This window comes from Fundulus heteroclitus, unplaced genomic scaffold, assembly GCF_011125445.2.
Source record: "Fundulus heteroclitus isolate FHET01 unplaced genomic scaffold, MU-UCD_Fhet_4.1 scaffold_50, whole genome shotgun sequence".
NCBI lineage: Eukaryota > Metazoa > Chordata > Actinopteri > Cyprinodontiformes > Fundulidae > Fundulus > Fundulus heteroclitus.
Window position 1 is genome coordinate 860,812 of NW_023396923.1, and position 20,860 is coordinate 881,671.

A 20,860-nucleotide genomic window follows, 5' to 3' on the forward strand; every position below is an offset into this window, starting at 1 on the left:
GAAAACTAATTACAGGGAAGGCAGGTGAACTAATCAGGGCAAGAAAGCTGACAGATTGCTGAGGGGAGACCAAACAGAGCTGATAAAGTGACAGGTGGAAAACAGGTAACCTAAACAGAACAACATGTCTAAATCAAAACCAAACAAGACCCCAAAAGCAGAAACTTAAATAAATCTGATAACATAAACCAAGACAAAACCCAAATCGTGACAGGTTGGGATTGGGTCTAACAAGTTGAAGGTTTAGATGAAGCTAAAATTTTTAGATAACTCAGAAAACCCTAAACAGTTCAAACACGGTTAGAAAGGTTATAAAGATTCCTCCAATGCTGCCTCACTTACCGAGGACGAGGTAATCATGTTTGGGAGGATGCCAATTATTTTATTTTCAATGGAATCAATTTTATTTCTGAAAAATCCCATAATGTCATTACTGTTGAGAGCTGAGGGATCAACAGAGCTATGACTCTGGGTAAGTTTGGCAACTGTACTAAAAATAAACCTAAGATTTTTTTTTTCTCTATTAATGATGAAAAATATGCTGCTCTAACTCTGCGAAGTGTCTTATATGCCTCACCACAATCTCAGGAGGTTAACAGCACCTCCAAAATCCTTTTTCCCACTGGAGTCACATTCAGAAATCAAATTGGATTTAGGACCACATTATGTGGTCCAAATCCAAGTGGCTCAAATGTGTCTTGAGAAGATCAGATGGGGATCAGATGGGGGCCAGATTTTCTATACAGTCTGACCTGGTCACTTGACCCACAAAAAATCTGATTTGGACCATATTTTCCTGCAGTGGGAACAGGGCCTAAGAAACACAAAACTGCATCCAGGTCCACACTTGCATGCAGTAACCTTGGAGAGCTCCTCAATGAACCGTAAAAAAGCAAATGCTTAGTGTGAAGATTTTGCATCTCTAAAGATCATTATTACTCTAATCTATACATCTATTTTCTGAGAAACCCTGCTTGACCTTTGAATGTATTTTCTGTCTTGCAGCTTCTAAAAGGACCTTCTCATTCAGTTCATTGAGTTGAAATGTAATAACTGTATCCAACTTTAGTTCTGACTTGAATTGTACACGTAAAAAGCAAAAACAGAACACAGGGCAGTCCAAGCTGCTGTCTGTGCTGTAGATGAGAAACATCATCTACAGCAGCATTAGTGATGGAAATGCTTAACAGAAAAGCTGCAATGGTCATATTTGGTGTCTTTGTGCCTTGAAGCAAAATGAAGTTCTTTTCTCCACATTTTTCTGCCAAGGCAGATTTCTACAGTACTCCTTAGAAAGTTCACTGGTCTTCTGGTTGTTGTCTGAAAAGTTATACCACCTCCCTAGGTAGGTGAGAGGAACCTTGTTAAAAACTGGATATATCACACAAGCTTTTTGCTCTAAAACTGCTGGAGTGGAGCACTGGTCTCAATTCCAAAGAAGCAATCTACTGTATCTCTCATTGTTGTTAGCTTTGTCTTTAGTGTGAGCATGGTCTCACAGATCTCACAGACTCTCCCATCATCTCTTTATAAAGGCAGCACAATGTCACAGAAAATCTTCAGCACATTACTAACATATAGATGTCCAGCTAAAGTGGGTACCCTTTGCAATCTTGATCCTTTTTAACAGCTTCCACAGGAATTTTGGGCTTTGATACTCTGTCCTGCTCTGGAACAGTATATTTCAGTTTCATGGAGCAATTATTATTACAACAGTTTTTGGGCCACCTTCAAAATAAAATCATGCATTAGAGACGGACTGTTTTCCACATTTAATCAGATAAAACATATGTCAAGAACCTCACAGCTGAATTATCTTAAAGTCTGGTAAATATGGCCAATGTATGAGACACGATACTGATAACATTTTTAAAGAATTCATCCAAGGATGATTTCTGTCCAGATATCCAGTAGAATTTGTTAAATAGGCATCCAATTAAGCTAAGTGTAATGTAATTATCATGACCTTTACAAGTCTGTAACTAGTAAATATACAAAAAAAAATGATATTGTCATACTCGATTAGCTTCCGATAATACAGTAAATATGATATACATTTTTAGTGATACAGGTGGTCTAGTCCTACCCTGAACAGGAAGCCCTTACAAATGATTTTTATGACTATGATGTGAAAATATAGGTTATTTTAGAATAGCCCAGATGTTATTTTTAATTTGTTACATTATTCACATCAACTATAAATGATATAACATTTAGAAATAGAGAGTTCTCGCTTGAGGTAGTCAGACTTACCTCGACGCATGGCTCTGGCTCTGGAACCAGTCTCCTTGGGAGGGGCTGGACAATATTTCACTCTGCAGTTGCCCATGGTGGGAGGCGCTGAGCAGGAGTGGTCATACTTGTTGCGCCTCATCTTGCTGGCTCCGCATATGTGTGGGGGGATGGGCTCTGACTGTTGTTTGTGCTTATGTGCCAAGCAGCAGTTCAGATTACCCACCCTTTTTGGAGTCCTTAGAGAGGGTACTGGAGAGTGCCCCTCCTGTGGACTCCCTTGTTCTTCTGGGGGGACTTCAACACTCACATGGGCAATGACAGTGAGACATGGAGGGGTGTGGTTGGGAGGAATGGCCCACCTGATCTGAACTCGGGTGGTGTTCTGTTGTTGGACTTCTGTGCTCATCATGGATTTTCCATAACGAACACCATGTTCAAGCATAAGGGTGTCCATATGTGTTCTTGGCACCAGGACACCATAGGCTGTAGATCAATGATCGACTTTGTTGTTTCATCTGACCTGCGGCTGCATGTCTTGGATACTTGGGTGAAGAGAGTGGTGGAGCTGACCGCTACCTGGTGGTGAGCTGGCTCCGATGGTGGGGGAGGAAGCCAGTCAGACCTGGTAGGCCCAAACGTATTGTGAGGGTTTGCTGGGATCGTCTGGCAGAGTCCCCCGTGGGACAGAGCTTTAACTCCCACTTCCGGGAGAGCTTTGAACACTTCCCAAGGGAGGTCGGGGACATTGAGTCTGAGTGGACCATGTTCCATGCCTCTATTGTTGAGGCAGCTAGTCAGAGCTGTGGCCATAAGGTTGTTGGTGCATGTCGCGGCAGAAACCCTCAAACATGCTGGTGGACACCAGCGGTGAGGGAAGCTGTCAAGCTGAAGAAGGAGTCCTATTGGACTTTATTGGCCTGTGGGATTGCGGAAGCAGCTGATACATTGTGGCAGTCAAAGCAGCAGATGGCTCAGCTGGTCACTGAGGAAAAAACTTTGGCGTGGGAAGAGTCGGAGAGGCCATGGAGAAAGACTTGTGTATGGCTGGAGGGTGCATGGGAGTTTGCCTAACCAATCTACATGTGTTTTGTAGATCTGGTGAAGGAATTCGACCGTGTCCCTTGGGGGGTCTTGTGGTGGGAAGTACCGGGCCCTTTAATAAGGGCTGTTAGGTCTCTGTATGACCAGTGTCAGAGCTTGATCTGCATTGCCGGCAGTAAGTCGGACTCATTTCCAGTGAGAATTGGACTCCGCCAAGGTTGCCCTTTGTCACCTATTCTGTTCATAACTTTTATGGACAGAATTTCTAGGAGCAACCAAGGTGTTGGGGGGATCCCTTTGGGTGGCCTTAGTATTGCGTCTCTGCTATTCGCGGATGACGTGGTTCTATTGGCTTCATCAGGGCGTGATCTACAGCTCTCACTGGAGCAGTTCACAGCCAAGTGTGAAGCGGCCGGGATGAGGATCAGTGCCTTCAAATCCAAAACCATGGTCTTGAGACAGAAAAGGGTAGAGTGCCTTTTCCGGGTTGGGGAGGTTGTACTGCCCCTAGTGGAGGAGTTTAAGTATCTTGGGGTGTTGTTCACAAATGAGTTGGAGATCGACAGGCAGATTGGTTCTGTGACTGCTGTGAATGGGTGCTTTACCGGTCCATTGTGGTGAAGAGAGAGCTGAGCCAAAATGTGAAGCTCTCGATTTACAGGTCGATCTAAGTTCCTACCCTCATCTATGGTCATGAGCTTTGGGTCATGACCAAAAGAACAAGGTCCCGAATACAAGCAGCCGAAATGAGTTTTCTCTGTAGTGTGTCTGGGCTCTCCCTTAGAGATAGGGTTAGGCTCTCACTGGAGCAGTTCACAGCCAAGTGTGAAGCGGCCGGGATGAGGATCAGTGCCTTCAAATCCGAAACCATGGTCTTGAGACAGAAAAGGGTGAGGAGCTCAGTTATCCGGGGAGGACTCAGAGTAGAGCCAATCCTCCTCCACGTCGAGAGGAACCAGTTGAGGTGGCTTGGTTAGGATGCCTCCTGGACGCCTCCCTTAGAAATAGTGTAACTTTTTTTAGGTGATATCTTTGAATGGCTTACTGTTAATATGAAGAGGAATCACCCTGAGATGTCAGACAATTTTTTCTTTTTAATGGATCATGAACGGGGCTGCACAGTGGCGCAGTGGGTAGCGCTGTTGCCTTGCAGCAAGAAGGTCCTGGGTTCAAGCCAACCCTGGGTCTTTCTGCTTGGAGTTTGCATGTTCTCCCTTTGCATGCATGGGTTCTCTCCGGGCACTCCAGCTTCCTCCCACAGTCCAAAAACGTGACTGTTAGGTTAATTGGTCTCTCTAAATTGTCCTTAGGTTAGTGTGTGCGTGAATGATTGTTTGTCCTGTTTGTCTCTGTGTTGCCCTGCGACAGACTGGTGACCTGTCCAGGGTGTACCCCGCCTCTCACCCGGTGAAGGCTGGAGATAGGCACCAGCGACCCCAGGTCTATACATTTTTGGAGTTAGTTTTTTTAATTCTATGGATGATATTTTTTGATTTTTTGACACCTAAAAATGGTTAACTTTTGATCGGTACAAAATATAGATGGGTAAAATACATCATTTTATTTTGAAATGCTTCTGAAAATGCTAACATTGGTAAATTTTTTACCATGTTTATGGAGTTTTAATTTTGAGATTTCAAATGAAAATAGAAGATAAATATTTTGACCCACATTTATAGAAACTAAGGTCAGGACAGATATCATCCTTTTATATATTGGGCCTATTTTGCAGGATTTAATTTTGAAAACTGAATACCTAGATATTTTCAATAAATATTATTAGATATGTTAAAAGACAATATAACCTTGAGGTTCTTTAAATATATTTTGTCTGATTAGATATCAAACATAGTAGGCCTCTAGTGCATCCTTTTATTTTCAAAGAGGCCCAAAAACTGGCATAATAATTCATGTTCCTGTAAACTTAAATATTCTCTGAGTTAGACAGTCAACGTGATACAGTAAATTATCCTAACTGCCTAAACCAAAATGATTCTAAATTCATTAGCAATAATACAATAGAAATTAGCTGCTACAACTAGCACCTTTCCAAATCTAGGCACTAGGCAGTTATTTCTCACAGCCTTGACATCGGCCAATAGGCAAGGAGCTGAAGCCATGACGCTGTTCCTAAGACCACCCCCTCTGCTTTTGGTTTGACAGCTGCACTGTCAGACCAAGTGGAAAAAAAGATGTAAATAAAAGGGCCGAGGGATATTCATTGCGGAAAATATCACAGGGATATATTACAGGCAGAAATATATCAGTGTTTCTGTATTACAAGGACGATAAAATAATTAAAAAAAAAATTATGGGAGAAAACATTATATATATATATATATATATATATATATATATATATATATATATATATATATATATATAATGTATTTGGCTGTAAATAAATATGAAAGAATAAAAAGGGTAGTGGGAAAATACAGAAAAAAATATTTTGTCATAAATATGCAAAAAGAAAAAAAAAGGGTGAAAGAACAAAAAAATGCTTTATTGCAACAGTGGCCTCAAATGCTGGTCGAAAGAGTTTTTAGATTCAGAGAATTAACTTTTCACATAAGGCCAGACTGGACTGTAAAGCTTTAGCTACTTTACATTTTTAAAATCCACTGTTTCTACGTCATTATCTCTGTATGGTTATTAAAATTTGTTTTGGGATCTTGCACATTTAGTCTTGGCAAAAAAGCAAAAGCAGAAGAAATGAGTTAAGGAACTTTTTTACTGCCTTAAACATATAAAATTAAATCCCTTACTAATAGTTGTATAAATGTCCCTCAACAAGTTTTGACTTTAATGTCATCCATGCTAAATAATCAAAATATAGATTTGTTTATTCTCTTTTGTTCCTAAAAGGTCACCCTGGTTCACCCCAGTGAGGCCATCACGCTGTTGGAGAAAGTTACCAAAGAGCAGCCTGACAGAGCACATTTTCTAAGCGAGTTTCGCTCAGGCTCCATCACCGAAACAGTTACATGCAATGTGTGCCTTAAGGCTCCCAGGGAAAAGCTGTGCAACTACACTGACCTCCACACAGGTGAGCCCTGGTTCTGCTACAGGCCAAAGAAACTGAACTGTGATACCAGGATCAGCCATTTTAGAGGAGGATTTACAACAAAAACAGAACCCATGGAAGATAAGCTCTTTCAACGGTAAGTTTAATGTTTGGTTTACACTACACCATTCAGGTTTTTCATGAAATAATCTGCAGATTTAGCTCAAAATATTTTGGGGATAATTCAGCCACTCGTTTACATCCAACTTATATATCCTATGTACAATTTAGGATTAGGATCCTATCTAAAACTTAGGCTTTAATCATAAAGCGATACAGCTTTTTTAAATTCACAAAGATCGGATGACTGTTAGAAAAAAGGTCTCTGGTTCAAATCTCACACAGGATAGCATATCAATGTTCTCACTTTATGATTCTATCCTGGCTGTCTGTGTATCTACCAATGAACACAGCAACTATCATCAACTTCACCTGTTCCCATCTGCAACTGCCTAATCAGCTCTATTCTTTCCACTTGGTCATCTGTGTCTGTGGGCTTAAGCCATTATGAATGACCATATAAGATGAGATGCGGAGCATGGAATATCGATCGTATAGAGAAAGGAGTTACATAAGTGTGATGAATAACGTGAGGATAAATTATAATACCAATTTGAAAGAGTGATACATACGGGTCTGGCGAGACTTGAATGAGATTCGAATCCACCACCAGTATTCGCAGTTAATTTACCTTGAAGTTGAGAGCATCGGACAGCTAACATGAATGAATGATCAAAACAGATATGTGAGGCATGCTGATGATGACCATCGGCCCGGCGATTGGGCTCCATGAGCGTCTGTGGTTGCGCAGCTCTCATCCTGAATGAATGCTGGAATAACACTAGATGGAAGGCCATTAGTTTAATGGTTTTCTGGATGATTTGAAAACAGTGTGTTGGCATGGGGACCCTCTGATGTAAGAAAGCGTTTTGAAAAGCGAAGATCCCCCAAAACTTACGGATGACAGCATCCATAAAATTTAAACATATCTACAGACAAAAGACATCATTATAGAAAGTATATTTCCGATCCGGTCGAGTAGCAAGCCAGACCAGAAGGAAGGTTCAGAACTGCGGCTCTCTACCAGAGTATCCTGTTCAAAGAAGGAGGGGTATGAATTAGTGAACTCGTGCTGCCTGGCATATGCGTAACTCTTGCAATGATGCACCAGCGAGATTGAGGTGACCGAGCAAGGAGAGCAGCTGACGCTCGGAAACACTGACATGAGAACTAAACTGATATCTCGAGAATTCAAGAGCTTGCCTGCAGGCAGAAAGCCATCCATGATGGCTTTGAGATAATGGGTTGAGATAAATACCTAGAACTCAATTTGCAGGGCTGACAGGTTAGTTTGAAAAAACAACTGGAAATAGTGAAAGGAATATCTATAAGAAGAAAACGAGAAAATGAAGGACGATGAAAAAAGGGTAACACTTCTTTAAGACATAATCAATAATGATTGCTTAACTCATAAATGCGTAGAATGCCGAACGCATACCAAATGCTGTTATGAATCGATTAAGCTTATTTAGCTCATTTCATGTTGTTTGAATGAAATTAATACTTAAATTCAGATTCTGCACTGCATTCTGATAAAACTGATGATCTCATTGCTTAGTAGCTTAGAAAGCCTCACCAGCCTACAGAGAGGATCCATAATTAAAAATAGTATCAACCAGACAACAGCACCCTCAGTGATGCTTTCCGGATATTCGTCTTAAATGAATTCTTGAACTTAAAAGAAAAAATAGTCAATCCCTAAAAAACATGAGCAAAGTTGCTGTTAAAGATCGCCAGTACTCGAACCATCCCCCAACAGCCATCCCGACATCAGTTCCCAGCTGACATTCATCAGACGATACCTACAAACAAGAAACATTAAATAGCTAACATTATAATTGCATGACACCTGAAGCAATTGATTGCAAAACATTGAAATGACCGATGGAATGACAAGAGTGACAAAAGTGGCCTGGTCAGCATGAATAAGAGGTCTGAATCCAAAACAGACCAGTCCAAACAAATGGCGAATTGCACTAGAGTTGCAGTGGTTTTAATAACAATTGGTATTAATTGCTGAATTTAAAATGCAGTTCTGAAATAAAATGGGTATCGGCCTAACCCTACAGTCCGGTTAAACTGAACATAAATGTCATTGTAGATGCTTAATGTGGAAGGGATTTGCCAATAGTTAGTCTTTGGATGACAAATCAGAGATTTGAAAACGCTGAGACATCATTTGCTAGTACAGCCTGCAGGTCGATGATAAAGTGGAGACGTGAAGAAACCTTACCATATCAAAGATAGTAAGAGAAAACAGAAAAAAAGAAAAGATTAATGAATGAATAAATGAATAGGATACAAAGACATAAAATAGACCATCTCGAAAGATAACCAGTAGGTGGCAGTAATGCTACTACAAGCCCGTTGCCAGCCACCAAAACCAAGAAAAACAAAAACAACATTAGAATGGATGGAATACTTCTGCCTGAATAGTCGGACAGTTCAAGGCGATGATGAGCGAAACGCATGCAATGGAAAATATATGAATGAAAACAAGAGTGGATACATGTTACCCTGTGTTGCTCGGAGCGGGCACGAGAGAGGAGATCCGGCTGAAAGTTGCGGCAGGGACGACACGGGAAGGTGGGCCCCTGAAAGCCGATCGAAACCAGAGAAGGACCCGCGGAGAGACGTGCGGATCCGTGTGCCCAGAGCCAGCACCACGGAATGAGCTGAAGAAAGACCCCGGCGTGCTACGAAGCGAAGCGGGACCGGAACTGAGTCAGAGTTGGGACGGCGTCTGCGTCGCCTGACGAGGAAGCGGAGGATTTGCAAGTTCATTGCGCCAGAAATCGGAGCGGACGGAAAACAGAGGCTGGGTGACAGAATGAGACGCCACGGGCGGAAGGAGGCCAGCTCAGCGCTGGTCAAGATGTCCTGGAGCAAATACAGAGGTCGGAGAGGATAGATGCGCGGCTAGACGGTGTTCCTATGAGCAGGAGGAAATGAAGATAAGTTCTCTCTTGAATCCAGTCATCAGAGTCCAAACCAGACACGGCGCCGCCACCGCTTGCCCGCTGAGCTGAAGGCTGAGACGAGGATGTGGAGTTCTTTTAAGATGAACCCAGGATGCTGATTGGCTTCAAGGAGAACCAGTGCAAAGCTGAGGTAGACAATAGAGTTTCTTCAGACTGAAATCCCGCTTAAGCTCCACTACACATGAGTTGCTTTGCATTGATGATTTATGGTTGTATCTGTGCAGGTAGAGGGGAGAACATGAGGCAGAACCTGATAAACCTTCAGGTTCAGCTGTGATCTGTAAATGAAAAGTGTGTGCTGGGGTGCTTTATAAGTCTGAGTTTTTTTTTTCTGCTGTCCATTTTCAGTTTTTGGATTAGGCCCACTTAGACATTTAGTATGGGTTCCACACAAAGTTACATAAATGAGACCTCTGATCATGAGTGAGGGGGCCATGAAACACATCAAGCAGAAAGATTATAGGGTCAAGTGGAATGCTTCAATTGAGTATTCTCTCCAACACGTCTTGATCCCTTCCTAAAAGTGTTGTATCAGGCAATTCCAAAATGTGTGGGTATGGTCACCCATACAACCACAACTACTCCAACAATGAGCAATGAAACACATACAACGACTCCTTAAAAGCAGGCATCATTCGACCATCCTCTTCACCACTCGGGGCAGGGTTCTTCTTCATCGAGAAGAAAGATAAAACATTACGACCTTGCATTGATTTCCGTGGATTAAACCAAATCACAGTTGAAAATAAGTATTCTTTACCCCTCCTAGCATCTGCGTTTGATATGGTTCAGGGAGCCACTATATTCACCAAGCTGGACCTCCGCAACGGCTATCACTTGGTCCGGATTCGAGAAGGGGATGAATGGAAGACAGCGTTCAAGACCCCTATCGGCCATTTCGAATATTTGGTCATGCCATTCGGCTTAACCAATGCCCCCGTCGTTTTCCGGGCCCTTATTAACGATGTGGTCAGAGACTTTATGAACCAGTTCGTCTTTGTGTACCTTGATGACATCCTGATTTTCTCTCAGAACCCCAGGCAGCATCAGCAGCATGTCCGCCAGGTCAGAGAAATGTGAGTTCCACCAAGAAACCATCGGCTTCCTTGGATTAATTTTTGAGGGTGGACAGGTGAAAACGGACCCAGGAAAGGTCGAAGCAGTTATCAACCAGCCCACTCCAAAGACCCGTAAACAGCTTCAGCGCTTCCTGGGGTTTGCCAACTTCTACCGTGTGTTTATATATATATATATATATATATATATATATATTTTTTTTTTTTTTTTTTTTTCCCCAGTGTCCTGTCTAGCAATGTGGCAATAAGAATTGATGTCTTAATGCCAAATAGAGCTCGACAGATTTTGCTTTCACAAGTGGAGCAAACAGCTTTCGCCATAATGCTCCGCTTGATTTGTGCATGTAAATAGCTTTATTGTGATTCCTGCAGGGAGAATTTAAAATTATATGGACACTACAATGGGAAAGTGGGAGAGTAAAGGAAGAACAAGAAGAGAAAAAAAGAAAGAGAAGAGGTGAAAGAAAGAAGAGATAAAAGGGAGAGAATGATAAAATGTCCTCTGTCTGCTCCATCACCTGGAAAGAGACTCAAAAAGAACAGCACAACCAACAGACATAAAGCAACATATACAATCGAGTAACACCTTGATGCCATTGCTAAATCATATGTATTATTATTTAAGCTGACATGTGTAATGTGATACCTGAAAAAAGAAAGTGAGTTTATAAGAGAACTATAGTGTTATCGCCTCACCTCTCACAGCCTTGGCCTCCACCAAGAAGACCTTCCATTGGTCATCAGAAGCCGATCAGGCCTTCTGGCTCTAAAAGTAGAGGTTCTCTCAGGCTCCCATCCTCACCTATCTCGACCCCTCTGTGCAGTTCACTCTGGAGGTTGACGCCTCCGATTCCAAAGTAGGGGCCGTCCTGTCTCAGATGTCCGTCTCTGATGGGAAGCTCCATCCTTGTGCCTCTTTCTCCAGATGCTTCTCACCCGCAGAAAGGAATTATGACGTGGGGGATCGAGAACATTTGGCCATCAAGGTAGCGTTGGCGGAGTGGCATCACTGGTTGGAGGGAACAGAACTGCAAATCATCATCTGGACTGACCATAAGAATCTCGCATACATCCAGTCAGCCAGACGACTGAACTACTGCCAGAGCCATTGGTCTTTGTTCTTTTCTCGGTTTCATTTCACCATCACCTACCGCCTGGGTTCCAAGAACACTAAACCTGATGCTCTGTCTAGGCTATTCACGTCACCGAAGAAACCGAGGAACCTGATACCATCGTTCCTGAGTCCTGTGTTGTGGGTGCTGCTACCTGGGACTTAGAGAAACAAATTAAGCAGGCTCAAGTGGGTGAACCAGACCCCGGAGGTGCCCCCAAGTTCCCAAGTAATCTGCTGGGGTCACCTTGGTTCGAGCCATACCATCGCCTTTATTCAGCGATATTTCTGGTGGCTATCTCTTAATAAATTTGCCGAATTTGTATCTGCCTGCTCTGTGTGCGGCAAAAACAAGGGCTCCAGTAAACCTCCTGCTGGCCTTCTTCAGCCCCTACCTAGACCCAGCCGTTCCTGGTCCCACATAGCTCTTGACTTTGTCACTGGTCTTCTTCCGTCAAGTCGCAAAACCGTCATCCTCTCCATAATCAACCATTTTTTCCAAAGCATTTCACCTGGTGGCCCTGTCTAAACTTAAATATCAGCTCATTAGACTGCTAGGTTACTATTTAATCATGTTTTCATAGTCCATGGCCTCCCCTTGGAAATTGTTTTTGACCGCGGTCCACAATTCATCTCCCAGGTCTGGCCAGTGTTCTGCCAGTGTTTAGGATCCAAGGCCTCCCTCTCCTCTGGCTACCATCCCCAATGCAACAGACAGTGCGAGCAGCTCAATTAAGAGCTTGAAAACACCCTCCGCTGTCTCTGCTCTCACGACCCCCATACCTGAAGTCACCATTTGGCGTGGGTGGAATATTCCCACAATGCCCATGTTTCCGCTGCAACTGGAGTCTCCCTGTTCGAAGCATCACTTGGCTATCAACCATCTCTCCTTCCCACCTCTTTCCCTGAATCCGTCCTCCCATCGGTCAGGTCACACCTCCTCCATTGTCGGAAGGTCTGGGACCAGACATGGGCTGCACTCAAACGCACCTCCATCCAGAACAAAAACATTGCCGACCGTATACGCCTCCCTGCGGCCACTTACACAAGAGGTATGGCTTTCTGCGAAAGATTCCCCTTTAAAAGATGTTTCCAAAAAGATGGCCCCCAGGTCCCTCAGTCCCTTCAAAATTGACCGCATCATCAGCTCCATAGCGGTTCGCCTCAGACTTCCTCCTCATCTCCGTGTATACCCAACGTTCCATTTTTCCCAGATCAAGCCTGTCATCTCTAGTTGTGCTCTGCTCTGGTTTCCTCCCTCTCTCCACAGCAGGGTGTGACGGGCAGGTGCATTCCATCAGGGCTAATTACAGTCCTTCATAAGGAGCTGGAACCAGGAGGAGGGTGTCAGTTCGTTAACGCTTCAGCGTGGTATGGACCAACTCCTTGTCTAGTCCTTGTTACCTTGTTAACCTGAATCTAACCAAGCCTGCGTTTTTATTCCTCTCAGTACCCTGGATCTTACCAAAGAGACACCTTGTCAAGAACCACAGACTCTGGACCCGTATCAGAGACACTCCCAGAAAACCAACCAAGAACCCGTGAAGAACCTCGGACCATTCCTCTGCTCAGCCCTCCTGCCTGCGCTCACCTGCCTGTCCACCTTCCAACAAACCAACAGGAGAGAACTAAACTGACCTGTTCCGACAACCTGGACCTCTGGACAGCACTTCCCCAAGACCGAACCCAAGTCTCCACCTCTGTGAGTTCTTCCTCCCTACACCATTTCCACCAGTCCAGCCCAAGTTCACCAGCCTCTTCATCTTTCCCAGCAGAGCCCGGAAGACCATCAACCTGCCAACACCTTTTTCTTGTTCAAACTACAACCTGACAATAAACACTTTAACTAAGCTGCCTGCCTCTGTAATTGCTCTCATTCAGTCTTTCGTCCTAAACTATGACACACGTAGAGTTAAGTTTAACTTCAAGTAAACAGTGTGTCATGCCACTGCTTTAAAAGTACACAACTGAACATGCACTGCATTTTGCACCATTATTATTTTGCACTGCCAACATTGAACTTTTCAAATGAATGCCTTGTTGCACCATTAGTTTTGCACTATGAACATGGTGGAACATTATTATGCACACTTTCTTAAAAACTGCTTTACTTCTGCACTGTTACATTATTATCACTACTGCACTTTAAATTGTAATATTGTTTTATTTCAATTACAATCTCATTACATTGTCGTAAGCTGTATGCAACGAAATTTTGTTCTGTATGCACTCTGTACATACATTATTGACTTAGACAATAAAGTTTGTCTAAGTCTAAAATGCATGTACATGTGAAGAGCAGTATTCCACATTCAATAGTCAGGTCATAGTAAACAGCGCTCACCACAAAACAAACAGATGAGGTATTTTAAAACTTGTATACCTTATAAAAAAGAAATCTCAAAACAAGTAACATTAGGATTGCACAAATCTGTTAAATAAGCAGTTTTGCAGTATTTGACATTCATTGGTCAGTGCTAATAATCGGTATTACACAAATCATTGTTGCAAAACACAAAAAACAAATACAAGGTTTAAACTGCACAGCTTCTTGCATCATTTTCAACCTTCATTATTTAAAGCAACGTTGCTTTAGGTGCTACTCTTTGTTTAGTGTTTTACCTTTGCTTTCTGTTTAATTGAAGTTGCCCAGTACTTATTGCTGCATATTATTCAGCAAGGCTGCTCAATAACTTAGACCTTAATTAAATCCATCAAAATTCCACAACGTAGGGATAAGGCATTCAAGTCTATCTTATATTAGGTTAGGATCAGGTTATTCTTAATCACGGCTTTCCTCGAAGTCCTGTTACATAATGCCCTGCCAAGGCATCCTCATAAAATCTGTGGAGTTTCACTAACACCTAGCTTACATAGAAGTTTAAGGACATCATCCTTTTTTGCCTTCTTGACTTATCTGTCTAACTAGTACTGGTTGAAAAGTTTCCCACCTCCTACCATGCTTCGACAGAGGACGATAAAAGAAAACACCACTGTAGGGCAGTGGTGGGTTTAGAACATGGTTGAATGAGGGCTTAAATAAAATAGGAGACCTTTATAGTGGTGGTGTTTTGATGTCTTTTGAACAACTGGCAAATAAGTATAGTCTGCCTCGAAAGCCTTTTTTTAAGTATTTACAGATCAGAAGCTTTGTTTACAAATCACTGAAATCTACTGCTAAACCTCCACTCTAACCCTAACCCATTACCATGACTGTTTGTCCCGTCATCTACTCTTCTTCTTTTCTGTTGATTTTTATGGCCGAAATATGACAAAATACTTTGTTAACGTTCATGCTGCCACACGTTCTCATTCATTACTTGGTTAGCTAGCAGCTGCTCTTTCAGGTAGCTAGCTAGATCCAGTAGGTTAGACTATTGTTTTTAAACTTGTGCCATCTACTGTGTGGACTCGGGAGTGAGTATTAGTTTACTTTATCCGCTTCGAGCAGAAAACCTATTAATACTCTTTAAAAACAGACAACAAAAAATTAAATTAACAAATGTGAAGGACACAAGACATGTATTTATATTAGGGCTGTCAAACGATTAAAATGTTTTATTTGAATTGATTAATCACATAATGTTGATAGTTAACTAGAGATTAATTGCAAATTAATTGCATGTTTTATCCTTTTATTTCTGAAAGTGTAATAGCCTGTTTGGGCATTTTAATATGCAATTTTGCAATAAATGACACTAATAAAACACATGCTTGTACAAAAAATATTTTTATTTTGTTATTTTTCAAGCACTTTTGAGAATTGGAATGAAGACATCCTAGTGCCAAATGTTAAACTCTGGACTATAATGGATAAATGACTAATCATGATGCCCTGATGTTTACACAATGTGTAAATAAATACCTATTTTCATGCCGATACATTTTTTAAATGTATCGGCATTAAATTCCCAGGTCATTCCAGTCTTACACTTTGCTTGCAACTGGGCAGGAGCTTATTACCCTGAAAGAGACAGTAAATAAAATTCAAGCTTAACCGTAAACAAAATAAATAATAAACCAAGTTTTTTAAACCATTTTGCAACTCTAGTATGATGGTGTACCACGGCCCGGCTCAGTGAGCGCCAGGTGCTGATCGGAGCGCACCGCTGATTGATGGGTTGGGCAGACGCCTTTATGGTTGGGCAGGTTGGGCCCTATGTCTTTGTTCTGAGCGTCGTTTCAGAAAAAACGGGTGATCTACACCGAGTAGAAAGCTGCTACTCTGAGTAGTTCTGCCTCCCTTTGTCATACTCAGCATGTCTGATTTCAGAACAGATGATATTAGTCAGGTAACTAAACACAGCGGCCGATCAACCATTGAACGTGAGCATGAGCATGAAAAAAAGCCTGATCACTGGAACGTAAATTCACCATGGCAATGACAGGAAATAAGCTTGGAAGTGCGCATGTCCAGCGAGTAGAATTAGAAATCTTTAAAGAAGGCATATGGATAATATTAAACCAGAAGAAACAATGGCGTTACTGCTAAAAACCGCAAGAGAGAATAGTTGAAAAAGTCAATGCATGCGCGATATGAAAGTTATGTGATGGAGAATTAAAGCTGTTTTCACCACACTTCACTGTTCAACACAAAGGGGGGAGTGTGTGTGTGTGTGTGTGTGGGGGGGGGGGTGCATTGAAAGGACATGGCAGCAAAAAAATTATTAAAAAAATAAATAAAAACGTCAGTCTACAAGCATTCTCATTCACAAGATGTTTACTTAGAGGTTATTACGTTATGATACAAGTTCACATTATTTTTTGACTGTATGTAAAAAAAAAATCAAATACATTTTAAATTCAAATGGAAATATAAAATAATACAATGCAACATACAATTACTTAAATTGTAAATATTGTGTGCACTAGGTCACCAAATCAGTGTCAGTTAACTCTGTCAACTAGGTTGCCTGTAGTGATTTATAAGGTCCAGCAGGTGTCAGTATTCAGTGACACACTATCGGCACAGTATCAATACAGTTTGGCAATGTGTCGAAACGCTTCATGACGGGAGAGAAACGAAAAAGTAATGCAATAGTTACTTTTACTGGTAACTAGTTACTTTTAGTGTAGTAACTCAGTTAGTAACTCAGTTACTTTTTGGGAGAAGTAACTAGTAACTTAAACTAATTACTTTTTCAAAGTAACGTGCCCAACACTGCCTTTTCCTGACATTCTATCATGACTTTGCTTTGCTTTGCTGTAGCGGTGTCAACATGAAAGTCTCCATTCCACCATTGGGACTTGCCAGCATCAACATTTTCTCAAAACTAAAAGGTAAAACCCACTGTCTGAGTATTTATGAACCATACAAGGCTGAACTGCTATTAGCTTTAATGATTGAAGAGTTGTTGTTTTTTCGTGCGTGTGTGTGTGTGTGTATGTGTGAGTGAGTGTGTGAGTGAGTGAGTAAGTGAGAGAGAGGGAGAGATAGAGAGAGACTGTAAATACATGCATTCTTATACTTTCAAGAAGTAAAGTGAATGAAACCACAAAAGACACAATCACATCAAGACAGAAGTCTTAGATTTGACAGCTGTATATAATAATAATCGTTATTGTCATTGCAACATATATTCCAATGAAATTTGTTCTCTGCACTTAACCCATCCTCTTGGGGAGCAGTGGGTTGCCATTGTGCAGCACCCAGGGATCAATCTGGGGATAAGGTTTTGCTTAGTGAGCCAGAGTGACAGTCTGTAGGAGTTGAACCCAGAACCTCCAGGTTCCAGAAGCGCAATGATTTAACCACTAGGCCACCACTCTTCAGTTAACCACCACTCCCCTCAGAACAAAAACAAATACAGCTTTGGAAAAACGCTCACTCAGGGCTTCCACCCAGTTCTGCAAAATTTTAAAAAGGCTTTTTGAGTAGAACAGAAATACCTTTATTGTCTCACATTGGGAGATTTGGACATGACAGTGGCAAAAACAGGTAGACAGAATACACCATACTTACACATTAAATTGGATAATATGAATGAAAAGCTAATTTAAAGTCAGGCTGTAAAGCAAAAGAGACAACAAATGGAAAAAATCCTAGAATAGGACAAATGGTTTAAGGTTTTCTCAAATTGATTGTTAAAAAAAAGTTGTGATAACTAAAATATAATAGTATTTTGGAGGAAAGTTAGCTTAAGTTATTTGAATCATCTTACTACTTAGGTAAGTGTGGCTCAGTGCTGATGAGTAGAATGAACATATATTACAGCATGCAGTGTAAGAGAAAGAAAGAAAGATTGATTTATCTTCCCTGTTCACCTTCCAGATGGAACAAATGGAAGCTTGAAAACTAGTGTTGCTGGGTATTACTACAAGGGAGTGTGGCAAGCACTAGATGGCAGAACAGTTCATCAGTTTAACAACGCAACAGCAGTAACCCAGTGTCTAAAAGGGAAGGTCCTCCACCTGTTTGGCGACTCCACCGTCAGGCAGTGGTTTGAATATTTAATGTCAAAAACACCAAGTAGGTGTCCAGTAAACATTTCCAGCAACATATGAAACTGGTTCATGTTGCAGTCTAATCTGTTCTCTGCTATGCTTTCAGATCTGAAGATGTTTGACCTGAAAAGTCCAAAGAAAGCAGGACCTTATATGGCTTTGGATTATAAAAACAACATCTTAGTGACGTACCGCTGCCATGGTACTCCCATCCTTTTCACTCCTATGCCGGCTAGTCAGACACGTCATATTACCAGCGAACTGAGAAGTGTGGTTGGAGGCACCAACACTGTTATAGTAATTGCTGTCTGGGCACATTTCACCAGTTTCCCTATTGAGGTCTATATCCGACGTTTGCTAAACATAAGAAGGGAAGTGGTGCGACTTCTGACCAGAGCCCCAGGCACTCTCGTCATCATCAGGACGCCTAATCCCAAAGCATCCATACTCTCTGAGATATGGAACAGTAGTGACTGGTATGCCTTGCAGCAGGATAAGGTCCTCAGGGCAATATTTAAAGGGTTGAATGTAAGACTGCTCGATGCCTGGGAGATGTGCTTGGCCCATCACTTGCCGCACAGCCTCCACCCACAACCTCCCATAATAAAGAACATGATGGATGTTGTTCTGTCCCACATATGTCACCCATCTGGAAATTTTAAGGATGCAACAGTACAGTAAAAAACAGATTAGACATGAATGAAGAGACAACTACTCAGTTAAACAGTTACAGTTTAATGCATAGCACAAAATAAATGTCAATGAACAGTTCAGATTATGAAATAAATCATTAACAAAACAGAAGGAGACTAAGTCATTTCTTTTATATATAGATGTAAAAATTATAGGTACAAAAGGTTCTTACCAAGAAGTTGAGGAATCCAGCAGTCGATTAAAAGCAGGGGAACTGGCTTAGGAGAATTTTCCAAAGAGCAGGACTTTTAAAAAAAATACACATTACAATTTTTAAAGGTAAACATTGTTTTGCATTTATGATTTGTTGACTTAAAGTGGTTTCCTTTATGTATTCATTGCTGTTGCTTGTCTATGTATCCACTCCCTGCCTCTCACTGACTTTTTTAATGTCTATGTTTATACCTGTGTTTTCATTGTAAGATTTAAAAACATAACATTTTGTTACCCATGTGTGGCTGTTTTGACCTCATTTTCTTTTGGGCCTATTTTGTTTATATTTTTGGTCAACTGCTCCTGAATGGATTGTTGTTCATATTTTTATGAAGGTGAACCAAAAATCTATATTTTGTACAACTCTGTCCTTGTACTTCACATTCCATGACCCTTGGAATTTGGTTGGTAGAGTTGCCAAAGATTTTAGCACTATTCAACATATTTTTACTCAAGTAAAACCAAAAAGTAGTCAAACAAGAAATTTGTAAGAAGGCTACTGACTTATTGAGTAACTAATCATAATAATTTATTTAATATATAAAATGTGTATAATTGGACAGACAAAAATATAAAGTTGTACAAATACTGGTATTTTAAAGACTAAAATAAAGAAATATACAAAAAAATATACAAAAAAAAAAAAAGAACACTTCTCTGAATCAATTTGCTCAATGAGCTCGACAGATATAAATTACTATTAAAATAACAAAGCTTGTGTACAAACAAGATGTCCCACTTTAACATACACTGTAAGTGTATGCATTTTGGTAAAAACAAGTTTGTTCTTTATTCAGTGAAGTTGCATACAGTGGGTAGAATTGGCATAAATTTTACTTAAGTAAGCAGTGGTACGCCATATCCTTAAGTTTTTGCGTTTTGCGTTTGCGTCTTTATTTTGTATTATGCTTTCTTTAGGTTCTTTATCCTATAAGGATTGGTCATGGATGTAGTAATGTATTAGGTTCATGTTTATATTTGGATTCCTCTTCCCTATTTTTTTCACTCTGCAGTTTCTCTCTACTAGAATTATGTTTATGTTTAATTTAATTTTATGTCCTCAGGACCGTGCTCTTCTCTGTTTCTCACTGTTGCCCACTCAGCTCTTCATGCCTTTCACCTGTCGCTTGTCTAGTTAATCAATTTCACCTTCCTTTCTGCTTCCCCTCTGTTGTTTACTCCTCTATTTAAACCACCTGTCCTTTGTCGTTGGATCATCCATTGTGTCACCCAGTGCTTTATCCGTGCTCCGTGTCTATATTGAGCCTGTTCTACTGCTGAATGTTATTATTTTTTCATTAAAAAGTCTACTTATCTGAATGTGTAGAGAAAAATAATAAGGAGAAGATTATATCTAATGTATATAAACATTTACAGGGACACTTCTCCGACAACTCGATAGATATAAAGCAGAAGTGGGAACTAGAAATCAACATTGTTATTGAAGATGAGGAATGGGAGGAGATTTCAGAAAAAGCTTTTAAGATTACCCACAGCCCAGGATGGAAAGAATTCAACTGGAAATTAAGAATGAGATTTTTTAAAAAACCTTCCAGTATTTCAAAATATGACAAATGCCTGAAACTTATGCTGGAGGACCTGTAATCAGATTGGGGACTACACTCACATCTTTTGGGACTGTCCAGTACTGACTCCATTTTGGCAAGGGATCCAGACAGAAATTAAAAGAATACTTGAGTCAACGTTACCACTGAACCAGCTGTACTATATATTAGGTTTGACACCAAAAGAAAATATTAGGAAAAGGGAAGCCCAATTACTACACAGTAAAAAATGAGGTGTTAATATTTCAGTGTTAACCTAATTTAATCTAAATAGAGTATTTATAACTAAATGGAGTGTAAATCGGCTCTGACATTGGAGTTAAAAGTCAGAGTAAAATGCTACATTCACGCAGTGAAACTTTTGACTCTGTCAA

The 20,860-nt window shown here is 40.9% G+C and overlaps 1 protein-coding gene across 1 annotated transcript in view; it reads left to right on the forward strand.

The window, feature by feature from the left end:
- The window catches only part of LOC105922790 (NXPE family member 3), a 116,103-nt gene extending 96,019 nt beyond the window's left edge, over positions 1-20,084 (forward strand). The window contains exons 5-8 of the mRNA XM_036132397.1: positions 6,145-6,440; positions 16,781-16,851; positions 17,843-18,040; positions 18,122-20,084. Of these exons, the coding sequence (XP_035988290.1) occupies positions 6,145-6,440; positions 16,781-16,851; positions 17,843-18,040; positions 18,122-18,696 (1,140 nt within the window). The 3' untranslated portion in view covers positions 18,697-20,084. The remainder of the gene's footprint in view (positions 1-6,144; positions 6,441-16,780; positions 16,852-17,842; positions 18,041-18,121) is intronic.
- The last annotated feature ends 776 nt before the right edge of the window (positions 20,085-20,860 follow it).